Genomic DNA, 19660 nt, shown 5'->3' on the forward strand with positions numbered 1-19660 from the left:
CTATAATTATGTTTTAAATCATTACATTTATTTTTTCTGTTCTTAGCATATGCTCTTTTCATTGAGGGTTAATTGGTATCAATGTCTAATTTGCAGTCTTATAGGCATTTGTATCCCTCTATAATGAAATTTTATTTTTGAATGTTATTCACTTGCTTGCTGTGGGGGAAACAATGATGACACTTGGGTACTGTTCTGTCCCTAATGCCTTCAATGTGTTCTTCCTAGTGAAGTCCCTGAGGACTTTGGAGGAGCTCAAAGACCTGGTATAAGGAGGGATAATGTAGTGTTTATACCTTGCCTCCCTTGACTGAGAAATTACAATCTGAAGGTAAGAAGAACAATTCCCTATTGCATGTTAAACATTTTGAAGACATGACCCTTCATATAAAATTGAAGTATGTGTGCTATCTTTGAAGTATAGATAGAGGGCTAAAGTAAGGAACTGTAGCCAAGCAGAAGGCAAGATGTCCCATATACATTGCTAGCACAGATATAAGTTAGAGATTTCCTTTGATACACTTGAGAAAGCATTGCAGAATAAGAGAAAGATATTAAAGGATATATGCATAATTTAGAGAAACAACAAACCAATCTTTGGTTTCTAGCCAGTGAGATTTTTAATATTATTTCTATTAATTGAGGACTTAAATCAAGTTTGAAGTTTTTGTCCAGTTGCAAAATAATTAAAATTTGTGGAAGTTTTATTTTATGCTGCTTCTAGTGAAATAATATTCCTATGTTATGAGAGGTTTAAGTGTAGTCATGGAAAAAATAGACATGATTCCTGACTTTGCTGTAAAATGTGTGGCCTTCTCAGGTTCTGTAACTAAGCCAGTCAAGTTTTTCTCAACTATTAAACCCTAATGAATCATTTCCTTAGCATGATTTTACCTAAATATATACATGAAAATGAATATTGCGCCGGGCGGTGGTGACACACGCCTTTAATCTCAGCACTCGGGAGACAGAGGCAGGAGTATCTCTGTGAGTTCGAGGGCAGCCTGGTCTAGAAGAGCTAGTTCCAGGACAGGAACCAAAAGCTACGGAGAAACCCTATCTCGAAAATAAAAAAAAAAAATGAATATTGCATGTCTTTTCCTAGTGACAGTAACTGCTGTCATGACTTATCTCACTCTTGCATAATAGCATAGGAATACTGTCTTTTTTATGCCCAGTGTTTTCTGTTTTCTAATTCATCATATTTTGTAAAAAAAAATTCTCTAAAATCTTCATCATCAAACCATTTCTCAAAATGTCACACACACAGACACACACATACACACGTTCTAGCTTTTTAAAATATTTGGTAGAAACTTTTGTGTTTGTGTTTGGAGTTCATTGGAGAAGTACCTGAACTCCTCAATTATTACAGTCATGCCTCCCTCTGTTGCCTTACAATGGATTACATATTTGCTACAATATTACATATTGCAGATTTCATAATAGTTACTTCTCTGAAAAGTAAAAATTAAAGACGACTGATACATTAAAAAGTTCTCCTCTTCATATCAATCAATATGTCCAAGAGTACTTTATAGAGATTCCCACCGATTAGTCACCTTTTAACTAAGGACACTTTTAAAAAACATACACATAGTTTATATTTTCATGTATTTTTATTCACCTAATGCATACTGTTCTGTATTCTCAAAAAATATAAAATTGACATTTTTAAAACTATAGTGTTAAAAAGTATAAATTATTAAGAATAAATGCGATCTTCTTTAGAATGTTCTTTAAAAACACACACATGCATGTACATACACACATGCATGCACAAACACACAAACCAATACATGTATTTAATTGATATCATGTAAGTTCTTTTATTAATATAAGCATTCAGGGATTGGAGAGATGTGTTTATTTTTAAGATTGATTACTGAAATTACAGAGTTCAATTCATAATGCTAACACAAGTTAAAGCACAACCAGCTCCAACAGATCCAACTCTGGCATCCTGGTTGCCAGATCAGATCCGCTCAAAGATGTGTGTGTGTGTGTGTGTGTGTGTGTGTGTGTACATGTGCATATTTATTTAAAAATTATTTATATATGAGTACGTATAATGCATGAGTTTTCTTAATATTCAATGAAATTAGAATTTTGTTTACATTTTAAAGTTAAGAGCTCTGACAATCGATGAGAAATAATTAGTGCTTTATTTCTTCATTCATAACCCTACACTTATAAATCTATTGATTACATGTATTAGAAAAGTTATTAGAAAAATATTGTACAAAAGAAGTTCCTTTAGAAGCCAGGAATAAATTTCAATTGCTTTTTTAACTCTCTTCTTTTCCTTTTTAAGCCTCTGTGTGACAAAATACAGTATGTTTAGTATTAAATTAAATAGTATATATTTGGAATGAATAGTAGACAGTTTTTCTAGTAAATAAATGTAGGTGAGTATGTCTTGCTAAAAGAAAAATTCTGAACATTTCGTCATTGTTCCTTTTGACTTTCCTTTTTCAGAATTGGTGTTACCAAATTTTGTATCACAGAATGTAGCTAAAGTAGTCAAGTTCAGCTACCCATTCTAGAGAGCTAAATTAATAACAAAAAAAAAAAAACCCGGAAAAGGAAATGCATTCATTGTGGCCACACTGGGAAGAAAAACAAAGAGATGCTGTGACCCCTCCCTCCAACCTTCCTCAGAGTCCTGCATAACTTGAACAGAGAGCCAGAAGTACAGTCATGTCTAAGTTGTCTCCATAAGCTATGGTTATATCACTGTTAGGGCTGTAGGCTCATCCTACTGTGACAGGTTGTTAGCGATGAAAGAGATTGATTTCATGGTAACAGGTTCTCTCTTTAGCTGGTACATTTTCCTTTCCCAAGAACCAGTTCTTTGAGGTCCCTTGTTTTACTAGATTGATAGACTGAGAAACACAAATATCTCTGTAGTATAGCTTCTTTCTACCAGGAAAATCGTACTAGGAACTGAATCTGGGCTCCTGATTCCTGGCTAAACATTCTACCACTGATCTGCATTGTCATTCTTCATGTGAAAGTCTTGTTGGAAATGATGTGGGATTTAATAGCTTCATTCCAACATCAGACATATTCTCTTCAGAGAAGAGTGATTAACATTTCACTAGCAACATGTTTGTGCCATATATTTTGGTTTTCTTACCTCAAGAACAAATTACTATGTGTGAATAAATTCTCTTGGTATTTATTGAGTAAATGATTATTCATAGTGTTTCAGAAACCCATCAAAGCCATATTTTTTTTGCGATGTGGCTGTGAATTAATTTTTAACACAAGTATTTCAAGGACTTTTCACTAATAATAATTAGCATATGAACCAATAAATCTGACATTGGTATTAATTTGAAAGACAGGATAAATTGTGATAACAACAATCTATAGCAAGGAACATTCAAAGAACATTCATTCTCTGTCCATCACTGAGCCTCCTGTGCTAAAGGGGAGGAATAAGTGTAAGAAAACAACAGTGCAGATGCTTCAGTGAGAAAAGTGGCACAAACTACAGAAATGAGAATACATACTACTTCACTTCTAGTTAACCGAGAATAGTTACTAAATGATTCTCATTTTATTTTGTAAGTTAATCTCAACTCATTGCTATGATATAAAGGTCATTACCTTTCAAAAATAGGAATATTATGAAAATTCCCTCTATCAATCATATATGGTTATACCGAGGCTCTCTGAATTTTAATAAAATATAATGATGAAGCTGTTTGTATGGTGGAGGCAATTGGAGTTCACAAAATTGCACTGGCTATTTTTTAACCTGATAAATTTATTCAATAAGAGAAAAATCACCTTCCTTCAATTTATTTAAGCAAAGGAATGCATCTACTCAGACTCATTGTATTTAATAACTGTCTCAATTAAGACAAATGTCATTTCAAAATATGACCATGAGTGCATGATTTTGTTCACTTAAAATTTACAGGGTGTTGCTTTTAGAATCTGCAAGTCAAACCAGAAATGACAAGGACTCCATCAGATAAGAATGCAGAAAAAATTCAGATGAACAATGTGACTGAAATCACAGTGTTTATACTCCTTGGATTCACAGATGATTTTGACATGAAACTATTCTTATTTATATTATTTCTTGCAATATACCTTGTAACTTTGATGGGAAATCTGGGATTGGTTACATTGGTCATTGAGGATTCACGGCTCCACACCCCCATGTACTATTTTCTAACTGTTTTGTCATTGTTGGATGCTTGCTTTTCTACAGTACTGACTCCCAAAATGTTGGTAAATTTTTTTTCAAAAACTAAATACATTTCACTTGTCGGATGTGCAACACAGATGCTTCTTTTTGTTACCTGTGGAACCACAGAATGTTTCCTTTTGGCAGCAATGGCTTATGACCGCTACCTGGCAATCTACAACCCACTTCTGTATACAGTAAGGATGTCACCCAGGGTCTATGTGACACTCATTATCGCTTCATATGCTGGTGGAATTTTACATGCTACTATACACACAGTGGCTACTTTTAGCCTTTCTTTCTGTGGATCCAATGAGATTAGGCATGTCTTCTGTGATATTCCTCCATTACTCGCAATTTCTTGTTCTGACACTCACGTAAATCAACTTCTTCTCTTCTACTGTGCCGGCTCCATTGAGCTAGTCACCATCTTCATTATCCTAGTCTCATATGGTTTCATTCTGTTTGCCATTCTGAAGATTAATTCAGCTGAAGGGAGGAGGAAAGTTTTTTCTACATGTGGGGCTCACCTAACAGGAGTGTCCATTTTCCATGGGACAATCCTCTTTATGTATGTGAGACCAAGTTCCAATTACACCCTTGAACATGACATGATAGTGTCAATATTTTACACCATTGTGATTCCCATGCTGAATCCCATTATCTACAGCTTGAGAAACAAAGATGTAAAAGAGGCAATGAGAAAGTTGCTCAAGAGAAATTGCTTCATGAAAAAAAATATATTTTAAAAACTGATTTGAGCAAACCTAAAGCTCACATTGGCTTATATTTACATAATATATGAATGTACTTTGCCTTATATTCCTAACATTATCCCAAAAATGCATTAATTAATTTGAATATAACATGTAGGAATGTTCGCATATGATTTCTATATCTAACTATGTTTAAATTGAAATGTCAATTAATTATTGATATACTTAAGATCCTACTGATAGTCTTCAAATAACTCCACCTTTGCTGTATATGTCAGAAATTATTTACATTAGTGATATTTGGTTTGCAATTTCTCATATTGATTATTGAAACACAACATTGGCTTAATTTCTTTTTCTTTTTTCTTCCTAAGAAATGTTTGCTGCACTGGCATGATATTTTCTTGTATTCCTCAAACTCATCATGTGTGCATTATATTGTGCTATTGACTTTAAATTGTAGGTTTGTTCCTATAAAGTCTTTTCTTTTAACTCTTCAATCATAGAGATAGAATAGATACTCTAAAATATAACCGATACTATTTAGTGATGTTATTGAGATTTCTCTTTATATGCTATACAAATAAAGAATAGATGAAAAATAATAACCTTAAATTGACTTCTTTGATTTTTTGGCTTTTCAAGACAGGGTTTTTAAATTGTTTTCTGTAGAACGAATTGGCATTTGTTGATCTGTACAGTTGTAGTGCTTTAATGAACAATATTTCCTTATGCTCAAAGTTCTTGCTCAGTTCCCAATCCTATCATTTACTGTATGTATAAGAAATAATTGTGCTTTTACAATTCCACAAGGCACATTCATACTCAATAAAAAGCCCCGTAATATGGAGAAAATATTCACTTAAACTCAAGAATACACCTGCCATATTTTTTTTGCTTTATTTATTTTTATTCCAAATTGGTTTACATAGTGAATTATTTTTTAAATTTACATTCTTATTGATTTTACATACCAATAAAAGTTTCCCCTCCCCGCTTCCACCTGCTTCTCCCATTCTTCCCCCTTACCACCAACATCCACTTCTCATAAAGGTTACAGGGAGTCAAGAAGACCTGGCATATTCAATTGAAGTAGGACCAAGCTTTACCTGCAGCATCAAGGCTGAGAAAGGCATTCCACCATATGGAATAGGTTTATAAAAAGTCTGTTCATGCACCAGATATAGATCATGGTCCCACTATAGGAGTCCCACAAACAGACTAAGCTACAAAACTGTGTCCGCCTGCAGTGGCCAGAGTCCAGATTCCTCCTCCAAGAAAGCCTGCCAAACAATGACTCTTCCCCAGGGAGGGTCAAGACCACTCACACAGGCTATTTAAACTGCGCCCCAGAGAACAAACACATGGTCTTCTTTTTCCCCCTCTGGTGGTCTCCCCAGTTCTCAGTCCCCCTCACCGTGTTTTCTCAGAGGGCCAGCAAGGAGTGATGGCATCCATTAAACTGAGATTCATTTAATTTGGTTTGGTTTGGTCTGATTTGGATTATTCCATTGGTAGAGAAGCTTACCAGGCCAAAGGAAAAAAAAAAACTTAACAAATGCAAGAATCTATTTAATACAATTTTGCAAACTTGGTATCTCCATGTGTCCTGTACTGGAATAATCAAAGAAACTTGAACTCAGTTAGAGTTGGGTTTTTATAGTAGTAAAGTTGGGGGTGAGGGATTTCTATGGTTCAAGAGCCCAGATTGGCTGACATTTGTCTAGGGCTGTCCTGGTGAATGTTTGCTGGAGGGTGATCTTATGTACAACAGTTGGAATGTTAAGCATTTCCTTTGGATGGTCTGTTCTTGGATGATGCTCAGGTAATCTCAGGTTGTGATCCTTCCAAAAACCAGGTATTTTTCAGAGTAAACTACTGAAACTCAGGCCTCTCGTAAATTTATCATGGCTGAATCCTGCACTAGCAGGTAATAATGGTTGGAAGTAAAGAACATCATTTTTGGAGGTCAGTTTCTATTCAGTTTATCATGGCTGGCTTGTACAGTCAGAAGCTGATGACTGGACATGCCTGCCAGCCAAGTGAAGCCCAGCTAAAACGGATATAGACGAGAGACAAACATTAAAATTTAGGAATTTAAGGGAAAAATTACAATGGAAACTCTCAGGGAAGGGACAAAGTCTCAAGAGAGGAAAAGGAGAGAAACATCCTTAGGAATAGGCAGGTAGGGAACTTTAGGTTGTACTTTCTGGAGTCTTTTTGATCTGTGAGAAGTGGATTTAAGTCTCAAGACTTTTTCTATAAAGTTTATATAAATTTTTTAACATTGTGAAAATATATGTTTTAGTCTTATTAATATCCCCCCTGTTTATAATCTGTACTGATATTTACATTGTAGAAATGGCAGAATATACTCTTGCCAGAAATGAATCTGGTTAAAAATTTTAAATTTTTTTCTTTGTCCAGAAAACTGTGACAGATGTTTTCTGCACAATGAAATGCATCTTTGAGGTCTATAGTTAGGAAACAGCCAAAGGGAATTTGAAATCTTGAGCTTGTGGCTATGATGATAGTGGTGGTACTCTGCCAGAGCTCAGTTAATAGCTTATCAGAATTCTGCCAATTAACGTTAAGACTAAGAAATTTTGGAGTCTTAATTATAACAGCAGCATAATGAGAGAAATCTTAAACATATTTTATTTTTTTAAACATCTCAAATCACTTTTTTTAAATTTATTTATTTATTTTTTCATTGAGAAAAGAAAGAAAAAAAAACAAGTTTCCACCTCCTCCCAGCCTCCCATTTCCCTCCCCCTCCTCCCAACCTTCTCCCCCTCCTCCTACCCTTTCTCCCCCTCCTCCCACTCCTCTTCCCCTCCCTCTCCAGTCCAAAGAGCAGTCAGGGTTCTCTGCCCTGTGGTAAGTCCTAGGTCCTCCACCCTCTGTCCATATCTAGGAAGGTGAACATCCAAACTGGCTAGGCTCCCACAAAGCCAGCACATTGCGTATGATCAAAACCCCGTGCCATTGTCCTTGGCTTCTCATCAGCCCTCCTGAGTGAGGTAACCCAGACACAAAAAGATGAATATGGGATGTACTCACTCATAATTGGTTTCTAGCCATAAACAAGGGTCACGGAGTCTACAATTGGTGACCCCAAAGAAGCTAAGTAAGAAGGTGAACCAAAGGAAAAACATATAGTTGTCCTCTTGGCTATGGGAAGTAGACAAAATTGCCGGGGAGAAAATTGGGATCTTGGGGGTGGGATGGGATGGGGGTAAGGGGAGATGGGGAGAGAAAAGGGAGAAGCGGAGGATGGGGGAACTTGGGGAAAAAGGAGGATTGGGATAAAGGAAGGTTGTATAGGGGAGCACGGAAGCACAATTCTTAGTTAAGGGAGCCACTTTAGGGTTGGCAAGAGACTTGAACCTAGAGTGGCTCCCAGGAGCCCAAGCCGAGGTCCCCAGTTAGTTCCTTGGGCAGCTGAGGATAGGGAACCTGAAATGACCCTAGCCTAGAGCAATACTGACGAATATCTTGCATATCATCATAGAACCTTCATCTGGTGATGGATGGAGATAGAGACAGAGACCCACACTGGAGCACCTGACTGAGCTCCCAAGGTCCCAATGAGGTGCAGAAGGACGGAGAACATGAGCAAAGAAGTCGGGACCACGAGGGGTGCACCCACCCACTGAGACAGTGGAGCTGTCACTCCAGTGGCCAGCTGGACTGTGACTGAAAAAGCATGGGTTAAAACTGGACTCTCAAATCACTTTTTTAAAAATCAACATTTAAGCTTTTTTTCCTCAGAACTTCATAACTTGCATTTACACATCTCAAGTCACCTTCTTGTTCCTGGAAGCATTCTTATTTACATACCTTAAGTCACTTTCTTTGTGCACTTTCTTAGACCCTCAAATTCTATTAGATCCTTGGCAGACCCAGATGAATCTCTGTGCGTCTGAGTAGAGTCTGGTCTATAAGAGCTAGTTCTATGGCAGGCTCAAAACCTACAGAGAAACCCTGTTGTGAAAAACAATAAACAAACAACAAAAACAACAAAACTAACCTACATCTTAAATTTTGGATCATAAAACATTTTTCATTTATTTTAGCAGTAAGTACAGGTGGCTGACTACTGAAAGCAATCACTGTCACTGTAAATTTTCTTTAAACAAAGGAGTGGTAAGATGTTATACTGAAATCTGTTTTGTGAATTTCTCTCTCTCTCTCTCTCTCTCTCTCTCTCTCTCTCTTTCTTTCTCTTTCTCTCTCCGACTCTGTTAATAAGCTGAACTGTGTCTAGACTTTTTATTGGCTCTAAGAGAGTGAGACCTGTGACCTAAATCTTACAGGGAGCTGAGAAGACAGCTGAAGCCTTTTTTGCTGCTTTTAAACTGACAAAGCTATTAGTCATTTCTTAGTTCTGAGAGGAATAAATTTTATCTAAGTTATTGATTTAAAAATTGACAGAGACTTACTTGCTGGCTGCCTAGACAACTACTCCAGGGTCCTTCATGGTCAATGACGGCAGATGGTAGGATAACTTCTGGCTTCTGGCTGGCAGAGGTCCCAGAAGATCGCATAGGCTTCTTTGGAGTAAGGACCAGTGGGAGGACAAGCCTACCATTTGCCTTAGGCAACTCAGGGCAGTCAGTTTCCCTGTGTCCTGTTTTCTCCACCATCTGAAGAGAGTCTTTGCAGTAGATGAAGTGAAAGACAGGTTTTCTCAGTGGCTAGGGATGCCACTTTTGTGCAAGTTTTGAGTAGATCTTTTTCTGTGCCCATCTGTCTTCTCTGGAGAAAACAGAGGAGCTGTCTGGAGCTGGCATACCTCTATTATAAAAGCTTTTTAGTAAAATAGAACTCAAGTCTTAAAAAAAAAAAGAGAGAATAAGGCAGTTTGCTATGGCTTAATATGTCAGAGCAGAGCACATCATTCAAATGTTTCCTATGCACACATATTAGAGTCATCTTGCAAGAAGCTTTATTTTATTTAAGTCTGTGTATGGACTGTGTTTATATATGTGTGTATGTGTGTTTGTTTGTTTGTGTGTATGCATATAAACATATACATGGCCACATGAAGACCTGAAGTAAACATCATGCTTATGATGCAAAGATGCCATCTCCTAACCATAAATTCGCAACACTTTAGGTCAAAGGGGTTATGAGAATCTTGATTGTTATCCATGCACTATGAACTCATAGATATGAAGTTTCAGTGACAAAGTAATTCTCAAATATTAAACTTTTCGATGAAGAAAGGACGTTCTATAACAGCCTAGAAAAAAAGGAAAGAAATTTGTAATTGTTGTATATATAGACATATATTTGTAGGAAACAAAGTAGAACATGCACAAAATTGCTAAAAATTACAAAACCATTGCTCCTTTTTTATTGATTTTTAGTATTTTCCACATTGTTTGCAAAATTAACATAAACAATTTCTTGCAGTTTAATTATGCTTATCGATATTTTTTCAATTCAAAATGAGAACTAAAAATGTGTTTTCTTTTCATTTTGCCTATTTATGCATTTTTCTATTAAAATATTTGTAATTAATTTGGGAGACACAAGACAATATTCCTCAACAAATGCAATGAACATTGAAAACATTACATGATTGTAAGCTCTGTAATGACAATGCCATGTTTCATGATTATTATCTTAAATCTCCTAAGCCTATCACCTAATCAGATGAAATTAAAGTTATTCTTTATCTTGTACAATAAAAGAAATAGTGTCTAAAATTTTATATTTACTCTTAATTGTCTGTGTGTGTCTCTGCATCTCTCTCTCTCTCTCTCTGTGTGTGTGTAGCTGAGGGCACTTGAAATTAGGAGATCATAAAAGGGCATTGGAATTACAACAGGGTGGATTGTAAGCTTTTTTACCATAGCAACACATGTTCCTAAAGACTGAGCCTCCTGTCCGAAAGGAAATAAGTCTTAAACTATTAGCATCCTAATAATCAAAACTAAAACATGGTGAATCTAGAGTTCAAAACACACAATTTTTGACCCAAAACAGGAGTACTTAGCCATTCTGTGAATTCCTTCTTGAGATTAAATATCAAATGCTTTATTTTCATTACACAAAAGTTATAGCTTCATAATTATTTAAAAATGAGAGGATATACAAAATATCACATAATATAATTTTCTAATCAGTTGTCTTTAAAACACACATATTTATACCACAGATTCACCGTATATTTCACTTTACTATAATGTAGATTTCAAAAACAATTCCTTAATAATATTTAGCATAAAGTTGTATTACATAAGAAAAACACCACAAAAATTTAAATAAAACATTAAATAAGTTTTCCACAAAGACCAAGGAAAGATATAACAGGAAAAATAGAAAGAGAAGAGTCTAAATATAAGTACCAACTGCTATCTTATCTCCATGGGGTCCTCCTTCTTCTTGATAACTCTCCTGACAGCACTTTTTACTTCTTTGTTTCTGAGACTATAGATGAGTGGATTCAGCATGGGGATCACAATGGTGTAGAAAACAGAAGCCACTTGATCTTTTCCCAAGGAGTAAGACTTCTTTGGTTTTAAATAAGTAAAGATGGTAGTGCTATAAAATATGGTGACTGCCAGAAGATGAGAGGCACAAGTGGAGAAGGCTTTTCGCTTTCCTGCAGTGGAACTGATTTTCAATATGGCAGAGAGAATGGATGTATAAGACATTGATATGGTGAGAAGAGACACCAATAGAGTTGAACTAGAGACAATGATTATTATCATTTCAATGGCATGGGTGTCAGTGCAGGACAGGGCGAGTATTGCAGGTGTGTCACAGAAAAAGTGATTGATGACATGAGAGCCGCAGAAACACAACCTGCTTAGACAGAGCATGTTGACAGATGAATCAAAAACTCCTATCATGTAGGAACAAGTAAGGAGGGCACGGCAGCGTCTTTTAGACATAATAACTGGGTAGTGTAGAGAGCTGCATATAGCTACATAGCGGTCATAGGACATGGAAGAAAGAAGAAAACACTCAGGACCAGCAAACAAGACGAAAAAGTACAACTGAGTAAAACAACCCATGAAGGAAATTTTCTTTACGGAAGTCAGTAAGTTCTCTAAGGTTTTAGGTGTGATGACAGTTGAGTAGCTGAGATCAAGAAATGATAGATGGGTGAGGAAGAAATACATTGGAGTATGAAGCTGGGCGTCTAGATGAATGGTACATATCATGCCTGTGTTCCCCAGGACAGTGACCAAGTATATCAGGAGAAACAGGGGAAAGAGTACCAGTTGAATTTCCTTGGAACTCGTCAATCCTGTGAGGATGAAGTCAGGCTCATTTGTGTGATTCCAGGTGTTCATGGTGGATGATCCTAAACTGATAAGAAATCAAAAGTGATTTTAGTAATAGCTGTGTTTGGGTTAATATCCTCTTAATTAAGAATCTGTGCTTGGAAGAACAAAGCAGCCCAAGGAAGAAGGTGAACTTGATCTAAAACAGGTGGCCTCTGATATTTTCACCATTGGTGGGGGCCTGAAATCACAGTCTTTCAAGATTACTTAGGTTTAAAGAATTCTTGCCAAGAAAAATGAAGGAAAACAAGGAGGGTTTGTCTATTTTAAAGTGCCTAGGATATAACAGGACCTTTGTGTACACACAAGTTGTAAAGTGTGTGTGTTGAAGGAGAGGTAGAATATTAGCACTATACTTTTACAGGGTGAAGAAGATAAAAGAAATTATTCCTTATCACAAACACAAATTTTTCAGTGTATGATAGAAAACACCAACATTTAATATTTATTTTGAGTTTGAAATGATAGACAATGGATTTTCACTTCATCATCTCTGTTCTACTTCCTTTTACTTAAAACTGGACCAAGCAATATCACTCCTGGGAATATACCCAAGAGATGCCGTACCATATGACAAGAGCATTTGTTCAACTATGTTCATAGCAGTATTATTTGTAATAGCCAGAACCTGGAAACAACCTAGATGCCCTTCAATGGAAGAATAGATGAAGAAAGTGTGGAATATCTACACATTAGAGTACTATGCTGCGGTAAAAAACAATGACTTCTCAAATTTTGCATGCAAATGGATGGAAATAGAAACACTATTCTGAGTGAGGTAACTCAGACCCAAAAAGATGAATATGGGATGTACTCACTCATAATTGGTTTCTAGCCATAAACAAGGGTCACGGAGTCTACAATTGGTGATCCCAAAAAAGCTAAATAAGAAGGTGAACCAAAGGAAAAACATATAGTTGTCCTCTTGGCTATGGGAAGTAGACAAAATTGCCGGGGAGAAAATTGAGATCATGGGGGTGGGGTGGGATGGGGGTAAGGGGAGATGGGGAGAGAAAAGGGAGAAGGGGAGGATGGGGGGAACTTGGGGAAAAAGGAGGATTGGGATAAAGGAAGGTTGGATAGGGGAGCACGGAAGCACAATTCTTAGTTAAGGGAGCCACCTTAGGGTTGGCAAGAGACTTGAACCTAGAGTGGCTCCCAGGAGCCCAAGCCGAGGTCCCCAGTTAGTTCCTTGGGCAGCTGAGGATAGGGAACCTGAAATGACCCTAGCCTATAGCAATACTGACAAATATCTTGCATATCATCATAGAACCTTCATCTGGTGATGGATGGAGACAGAGACGGAGACCCACACTGGAGCACTGGACTGAGCTCCCAATGTCCCAATGAGGAGCAGAAGGAGGGAGAACATGAGCAAAAAAGTCGGGACCACGAGGGGTGCACCCACCCACTGAGACAGTGGAGCTGATCTATTGGGAGCTCACCAAGGCCAGCTGGACTGTGACTGAAAAAGCATGGGATAAAACTGGACTCTCTGAGCATGGCAAACAATGAGGGCTGATGAGAATCCAAGGACAATGGCACGGGGTTTTGAACCTACATAATGTGCTGGCTTTGTGGGAGCCTAGCCAGTTTGGATGTTCACCTTCTTAGAAATGGACGGAGAGGGGAGGACCTAGGACTTACCACAGGGCAGGGAAAGCTGACTGTTCTTTGGACTGGAGAGGGAGGTTGAGAGGAGTGGGGGGAGGGGGAGAGGAGTGGGGGGAAGGGGAGAAGGGTGGGAGGAGGGGGAGAAGGGTGGGAGGAGGGGGAGGGAAATGGGAGGCTGGGAGGAGGTTCAAACTTGTTTTTTTTCTCCTTTTCTCAATAAAAAAAATGGAAAAAAATTTGAACTTAAAGTTGAAATACAATTGAAATGGTACAACATATAACTGTTCACCTAGTGAATTTATACATCTTTTCTCTTTTTTACGCTCTTTCTTTTCAATTACCTCATAACTATGAGGGGAAACAGTTTTCACATTATAAAGTCGAAAATTGTGAGCTCAGAAGAAAATCAATCACAAAAGATTATTTCATTCTCTACACATTTAATATAGGACATATTTGTTTGTCAATGTGGTATATTAATTAAAGTTTCCATTGTTACTTTATGCTTATGAATGTTTTGCCTGGATATAGTTTTATTTTATGCACCGTGTTAGTGCAGTTTGTGGGGAAGGGAGAGAAGTATGTCAGATCCTCTGGAACCGTAGTTACTGTTAGTTATGATCTGCTACGTGGGTACTCTGAATTAAACTCAAGTTCGCGAGAAGAAGAACAACCAGTGTTCTTAACAACCAATCTATCACTTTATCTCTTTAATTAAAATCTTAATAAATACTTTTATGAAGCTAAAGCTAATAGTTTGAATTAAGCATTTTGAAGTATAAATATGATATATCCCAAAATTAGAAGAAAGTTTTTGTTCACAGTGCTATCCTTGCTGATCAGTTTTAATATTCATGTATATGTGACACCACAAATATTATAGTTACCTACATGTTTCATTTTTTTTAAAAAAATGGAGCTTAGAAAAGTTGCTTCAAGGAAGAACAATTAAAGCACTGTGATTCTTCCCAGATTCTTAACCAAGTACTTTATATCATTTTAAAGAAACCATAATCAGACTTGATAACTAATCAATAATAGTGGGTAACATTTATAGCATATAATTTAGCTCCTTTTTATTCACAAAACCATTGAACACATTATATATAAACTTCAATTTTCATTTAATTATTGTGGTAAATTAAAATTATAGATATTATAATACTTGACCAATCTAAACCTAATAAACTATACTACAATACATTTACATTGAGTGCAAACCCTAACTTTGACAACACTACATTTCTATTTTGCAAATACCAACGCTGTTCATTATAAGATCTAAATAAAATTTTCTAGAAACATCTAAACTTGAGGATACTTACTGTGAGTGAAGGATTGTCAGGATATGTCTTCCTCAACTATAGTTGAGAAATGTTTCAACATTAAAATTTTCTAGTGTATAAATTATAAAAGCTTTTAAATGCCTGTACTTTTCCATAACATAATGTTTGTTTTTCTTGGAGTGGTTATTTTTAGATTTTTGTCCATTTATTTTAATTAAAAATTTTCAATGAAAACAACCTACAGTGAAATTTTGTTTTATTCCAGGCAAATGAAATTTTTAATTAGAAACTGGTCTTTAAGATATGTCAAATACTTAAACTCAGAATAGCATAATGCATTGCCTCTCATCCTGTTGTGACAAAGCACCTCATATAACCAACACGGAAGATCATTCAACAGGAGACTGTCCTTAGGGAACAATTTCCAGGGGAATGTGCTTGGCATACTTTCCATGTCAAAAGTTCAAGGGCAAATGAGCAATGGTTTGTTCTCTCAGAATCTCTATTATGAACTTCACTCTCTCTTGGTCTTCTTTCCTCATACTTTCAATCATAAAGTTAACTGATATAATAGAGTTTTTACATTGCATAATAAATAAGGTTCTTTTTTAGGATGAGAAGAAATGTTCTAGAAATAATTATTTTAAACTTCATGTAAAATAAATATAATTCTTTATTGTGAGGATTTAAAAGCATATTTTTTCTCATAAGAGTAGACACATTAATCAGAAAAAACTAAAGTACTAAAGATTTCTCAAAAGTAAGAAATTCAAATTCATTCCTGATATTTTTCTAACATAATTTTAATTTGCCTCAATTATTTTCTCTTTGTGGGTACATAATACTAATGGAGCACACATTTATATATTTTCTTAAATTTTTTGTTTGTTTTTCTTTCTTGAGACAGACTTTCTCTGTGTAATAGTCCTCCTGGCTGTCCTGGCATCTGCTTTGTTGACCATGCTGAGTTAGAACTCACAAAAATCTACCAGCGTCTGTATACCAAGTGCTGGGATAAAAGGCATATACCACCACCGCTTGGCTATTTACTTAATTTTATTATACTATAATCAATATTATAACCTCAATTTATATTTAAAATTACAAAAAAATTAGTAAATATTGTAAAGAGTTTTGAATAGTACAGAATAATTTTGTATACAAAGTATGTGATATATACATTTATTTATATAGTAGGAAGCAGCTTCAATAGTATTGATAGATTAATATTTATATAGTAATCACTATAGTAAGGATTAAGCAACTCGGGGCAACTATTATAGTCTTATACCTTTACCATTTCAATATGTCCTAAATTGCATTTAAATTTTTGCAATTTGGTAAGTTTTTTAATAGAAATGTAATATATGAATAATGCAAACTCCAAGAATATCTATGGCTAACAGCAACATCACTAAGTTATTCTACATCTATCACACTGAGTGGAAAAGTGGTATTGTTTTGAAGTTTGACACAACATCTTTTAAATTGAGTGTCTTTTCTCACTGTTCAACAACTAGAAGAAATCTAACATCCTAGTGGTGTGGCACACAGTGTAAATATTGTCATCTTCATCATCTAGTATGGGAAAGAGCAAGAGATGTGGAGTAGTAAAGCAAAAGAAGTGATTGTAATAGAAATAAACAAACTTGTGAAAGTACTGCAGGGTATAAAGGTAAAAAAAAATGGAATACAAATGGCTGGAAAGTGCCTAAAGAAGCTAAATATCTTAAAAGACCATATATGGATATTTAAATATAATTTTGATAGTTAAAACATGTTACTCTCATGAATAGAAATAAAACAACAATGTCTTTCACTCCTGGGTACAGACAGATGGTATAATGTCAATCACAAGAAGCAGAATAATAGACATAGACATTTATTAATACAAATTAATATTTGAAATTATTTGCACATGCAACAATACACATGAATACCAACATCTTTTTTATAAAAATGAAAATAAATTCTCTTTATGAGATACTCATTTGAATTATAATATTGCAATAACTACAAAAGAAATGTCTATAATTCACATGATAATCATAGCATATAATTATTTGTTCACACAATCCCTCATTATATTCCTTCACAGAGGAAGAACAAATTGAAGCTACAATGGCAGAAGAAATATATTTATATAGAGTTTTGCCAAATGCATTGCGTCAGTAAAGTATTTCAAGACTATCCTAGAAATGCAATTTTAACACAATTAAACAATGGTATAGAGGTCTATAATCATGCCAAATAAATATAAAAATAAATATAGGTAGAATTTTACTAAATGTACATCACTTTGCACAATAACAAAGTAGAAAGGTTGCAATTCAACTGAGTCTGTGACTGAAGCACAAGAATGTTTTACAGCTAAATGGAGAAAAACTATAACTGTTTTGTTCAAATGGTCAAAATTTTGTTCCTCAAAGACACAGCATCCATATGGTAGCTCACAACCATCCGTAACTCCATTGCCTGGAGATGGGATGTCCTCCTCTGGCCTCCATGTGCACCAGGAACATACATGGTGGTGCACTTATACTCAAATAGGTAAAACACTTGCATATAAAATAATCTATAAAAAAGAAGGTTTATGCCTTAGTGTGATAGTGTGCTTACTGAAATATGTCTTTTAATCGCCTAATATATTTTTATTACATGAATAATTATGAGTTAAGTGACCTTCTGATGTATTTGGTATATCACATGAACAAATAAAATAATGATCCATATCACAAATTATAAGACTAATCTCTCAGTAAACTAATGTTATCTTTTGAAGTCACTCTACAATTTCCATTGAAGTAACTATTTCAAATGGCCAAGATCTTTTCTTATTTGCAATGCACATGATTTGTCATAGAAAAAGTTTCCTGTGGATGACTCTCAAGAGAGCATTTTTCACATCTTTGTTCCTCAAACTGTAGATCAGTGGATTTAGCATTGGAATTACAATAGTGTAGAATACAGAAGCCACCTGTGCCTGGGTGAGTGATGATGTGTTATCAGGTTGCAAATAGGTGAAAATCAAGGAGCCATAGAAGACAGTGACCCCTGTGAGGTGGGAGGCACAGGTAGAAAAGGCCTTCCACCTGCCAGCGGCTGACTGGATCCTCAGGATGGCTGAGATGATGATGAGGTACGTGGAAGCGATGATGAAGAGAGAACTGAGGAGTGTGAAACCAGCTAAAACAAAGATCACCATTTCTGTGCTGAAGGCATCTACACAGGACAGGGCTAAAAGAGCTGTGGTGTCACAGAAGAAATGATTGATGTAGGAATCACAGAACGGCAAACTGCTTATCACACAGATGGAGATCAGGGAATTTGTGAATCCAATCATATATGGTATCAGCCCCAGCCAGTTACACACCTTCTGGGACATGATCACAGAATATAGCAAGGGACTGCAGATTGCTACATAGCGATCATAGGCCATGGAACCCAGAAGGAAACACTCACTGCACACCAAACCAACAAAGAAGTACATTTGAACAAAGCAGCCTACAAAGGAAATTGATTTCTGTGTGGATTGGAAATCGACTAGTGACTTTGGTGTTACCGTGGAGGAGTAAAATATGTCAATGAATGCTAAATTGCTGAGGAAAAAGTACATAGGCGTGTGAAGCTGAGAGTCAATCCTTATTAACAGGATTAGCCCAATATTGCCCAAGACAGTGAAGAGATAGATGAAGAGGAAAATTAAGAACAGACTGACTTGCAATTCTGGATGATCTGAAAATCCACTGAATATGAAGAGTGTCACTTCTGTGAAATTATTCTCTGCCATTTTTGACAACTTAACTATTGATTTACCTTGAATAAACAATAGGAAAATTTAAAGAAACATTCAAGACAGAAGGTCCTAGGATCAGTGTTATCTTCGCCTCCAGCATTGAGATCAAAATGAAAAGGTAGTAAATGTTGAAAGATGTTATGGTTTTGGTTATTTTTAATATATTTTAATTCATTATTTATGTGTGTATGTGCATGTATCTAACTAAATTAAGGTATCTGTAAAGTCCAGAAGGAAATGTCGGAAATGTGTGAATTGAAGAGCAGTCTAATATGGGTGACATTCACCAGTCTCCTCTGAAGGAGCAGAAGGTGCTCTTACCCTCTGAGCTCCATCTCTAGCCTTTGACTTATTTTAAAGCAAATGGAAAATGCTAATGGATATCCAAATGAAGGTTTATGTAGAGGTTTGAATGTTTTACTGCCTCATACCCATAATAGTTACAAGATACTCCTGTTAAATTTACTGTTTTCTATCAAACTCTATCACTGGGACAAAATTTTACCCCTAGCAATTTATTTATTGGAATCAATCATTAAATAGATTTATTTATTACAGTCTTAGCCTACTTTTAAAAAGAAACTGTAATTCATGTACTTAATTATAATTTAACTTTTGGTTAATAAATTTTTAACGTTTAACTTACAACTTATGGACAAGATGAGCACACCTGATATTGTCTCAGACTCAGTACATTTCGGATAGCTTTCATGATGGAAAACTATAAACACCCAGTCCAC

The 19660-nt window shown here is 35.7% G+C and overlaps 3 protein-coding genes across 3 annotated transcripts; 1 reads left to right on the plus strand and 2 right to left on the minus strand.

Moving 5' to 3' along the window:
• Nucleotides 1–3966: 3966 nt before the first annotated feature.
• Nucleotides 3967–4953, plus strand: LOC121466352 (olfactory receptor 1102). Its single transcript, XM_041680013.1, has one exon. It carries the CDS (start codon nt 3967–3969, stop codon nt 4951–4953), a length of 987 nt encoding a protein of 328 aa, XP_041535947.1.
• A 6332-nt stretch (nt 4954–11285) lies between these two features.
• Nucleotides 11286–12233, minus strand: LOC121466618 (olfactory receptor 8H1-like). The gene has a single exon (XM_041680404.1). The coding sequence runs from the start codon at nt 12231–12233 to the stop codon at nt 11286–11288; it is 948 nt and encodes a 315-aa protein (XP_041536338.1).
• Nucleotides 12234–17981: 5748 nt separating this feature from the next.
• Nucleotides 17982–18914, minus strand: LOC121466650 (olfactory receptor 8I2). The gene has a single exon (XM_041680446.1). It carries the CDS (start codon nt 18912–18914, stop codon nt 17982–17984), a length of 933 nt encoding a protein of 310 aa, XP_041536380.1.
• Nucleotides 18915–19660: the final 746 nt, after the last annotated feature.

Source organism: Microtus oregoni, unplaced genomic scaffold (genome assembly GCF_018167655.1).
Source record: "Microtus oregoni isolate MIOR12 unplaced genomic scaffold, Mior012 000033F_ref0000390, whole genome shotgun sequence".
Taxonomy (NCBI): Eukaryota; Metazoa; Chordata; class Mammalia; order Rodentia; family Cricetidae; genus Microtus; species Microtus oregoni.

Bases quoted from the DNA above. Each gene is read 5' to 3' on its own strand.
- LOC121466650 (XM_041680446.1), bottom strand. From the start codon at position 18,914: ATGGCAGAGAATAATTTCACAGAAGTGACACTCTTCATATTCAGTGGA.
- LOC121466618 (XM_041680404.1), bottom strand. From the start codon at position 12,233: ATGAACACCTGGAATCACACAAATGAGCCTGACTTCATCCTCACAGGA.
- LOC121466352 (XM_041680013.1), top strand. From the start codon at position 3,967: ATGACAAGGACTCCATCAGATAAGAATGCAGAAAAAATTCAGATGAAC.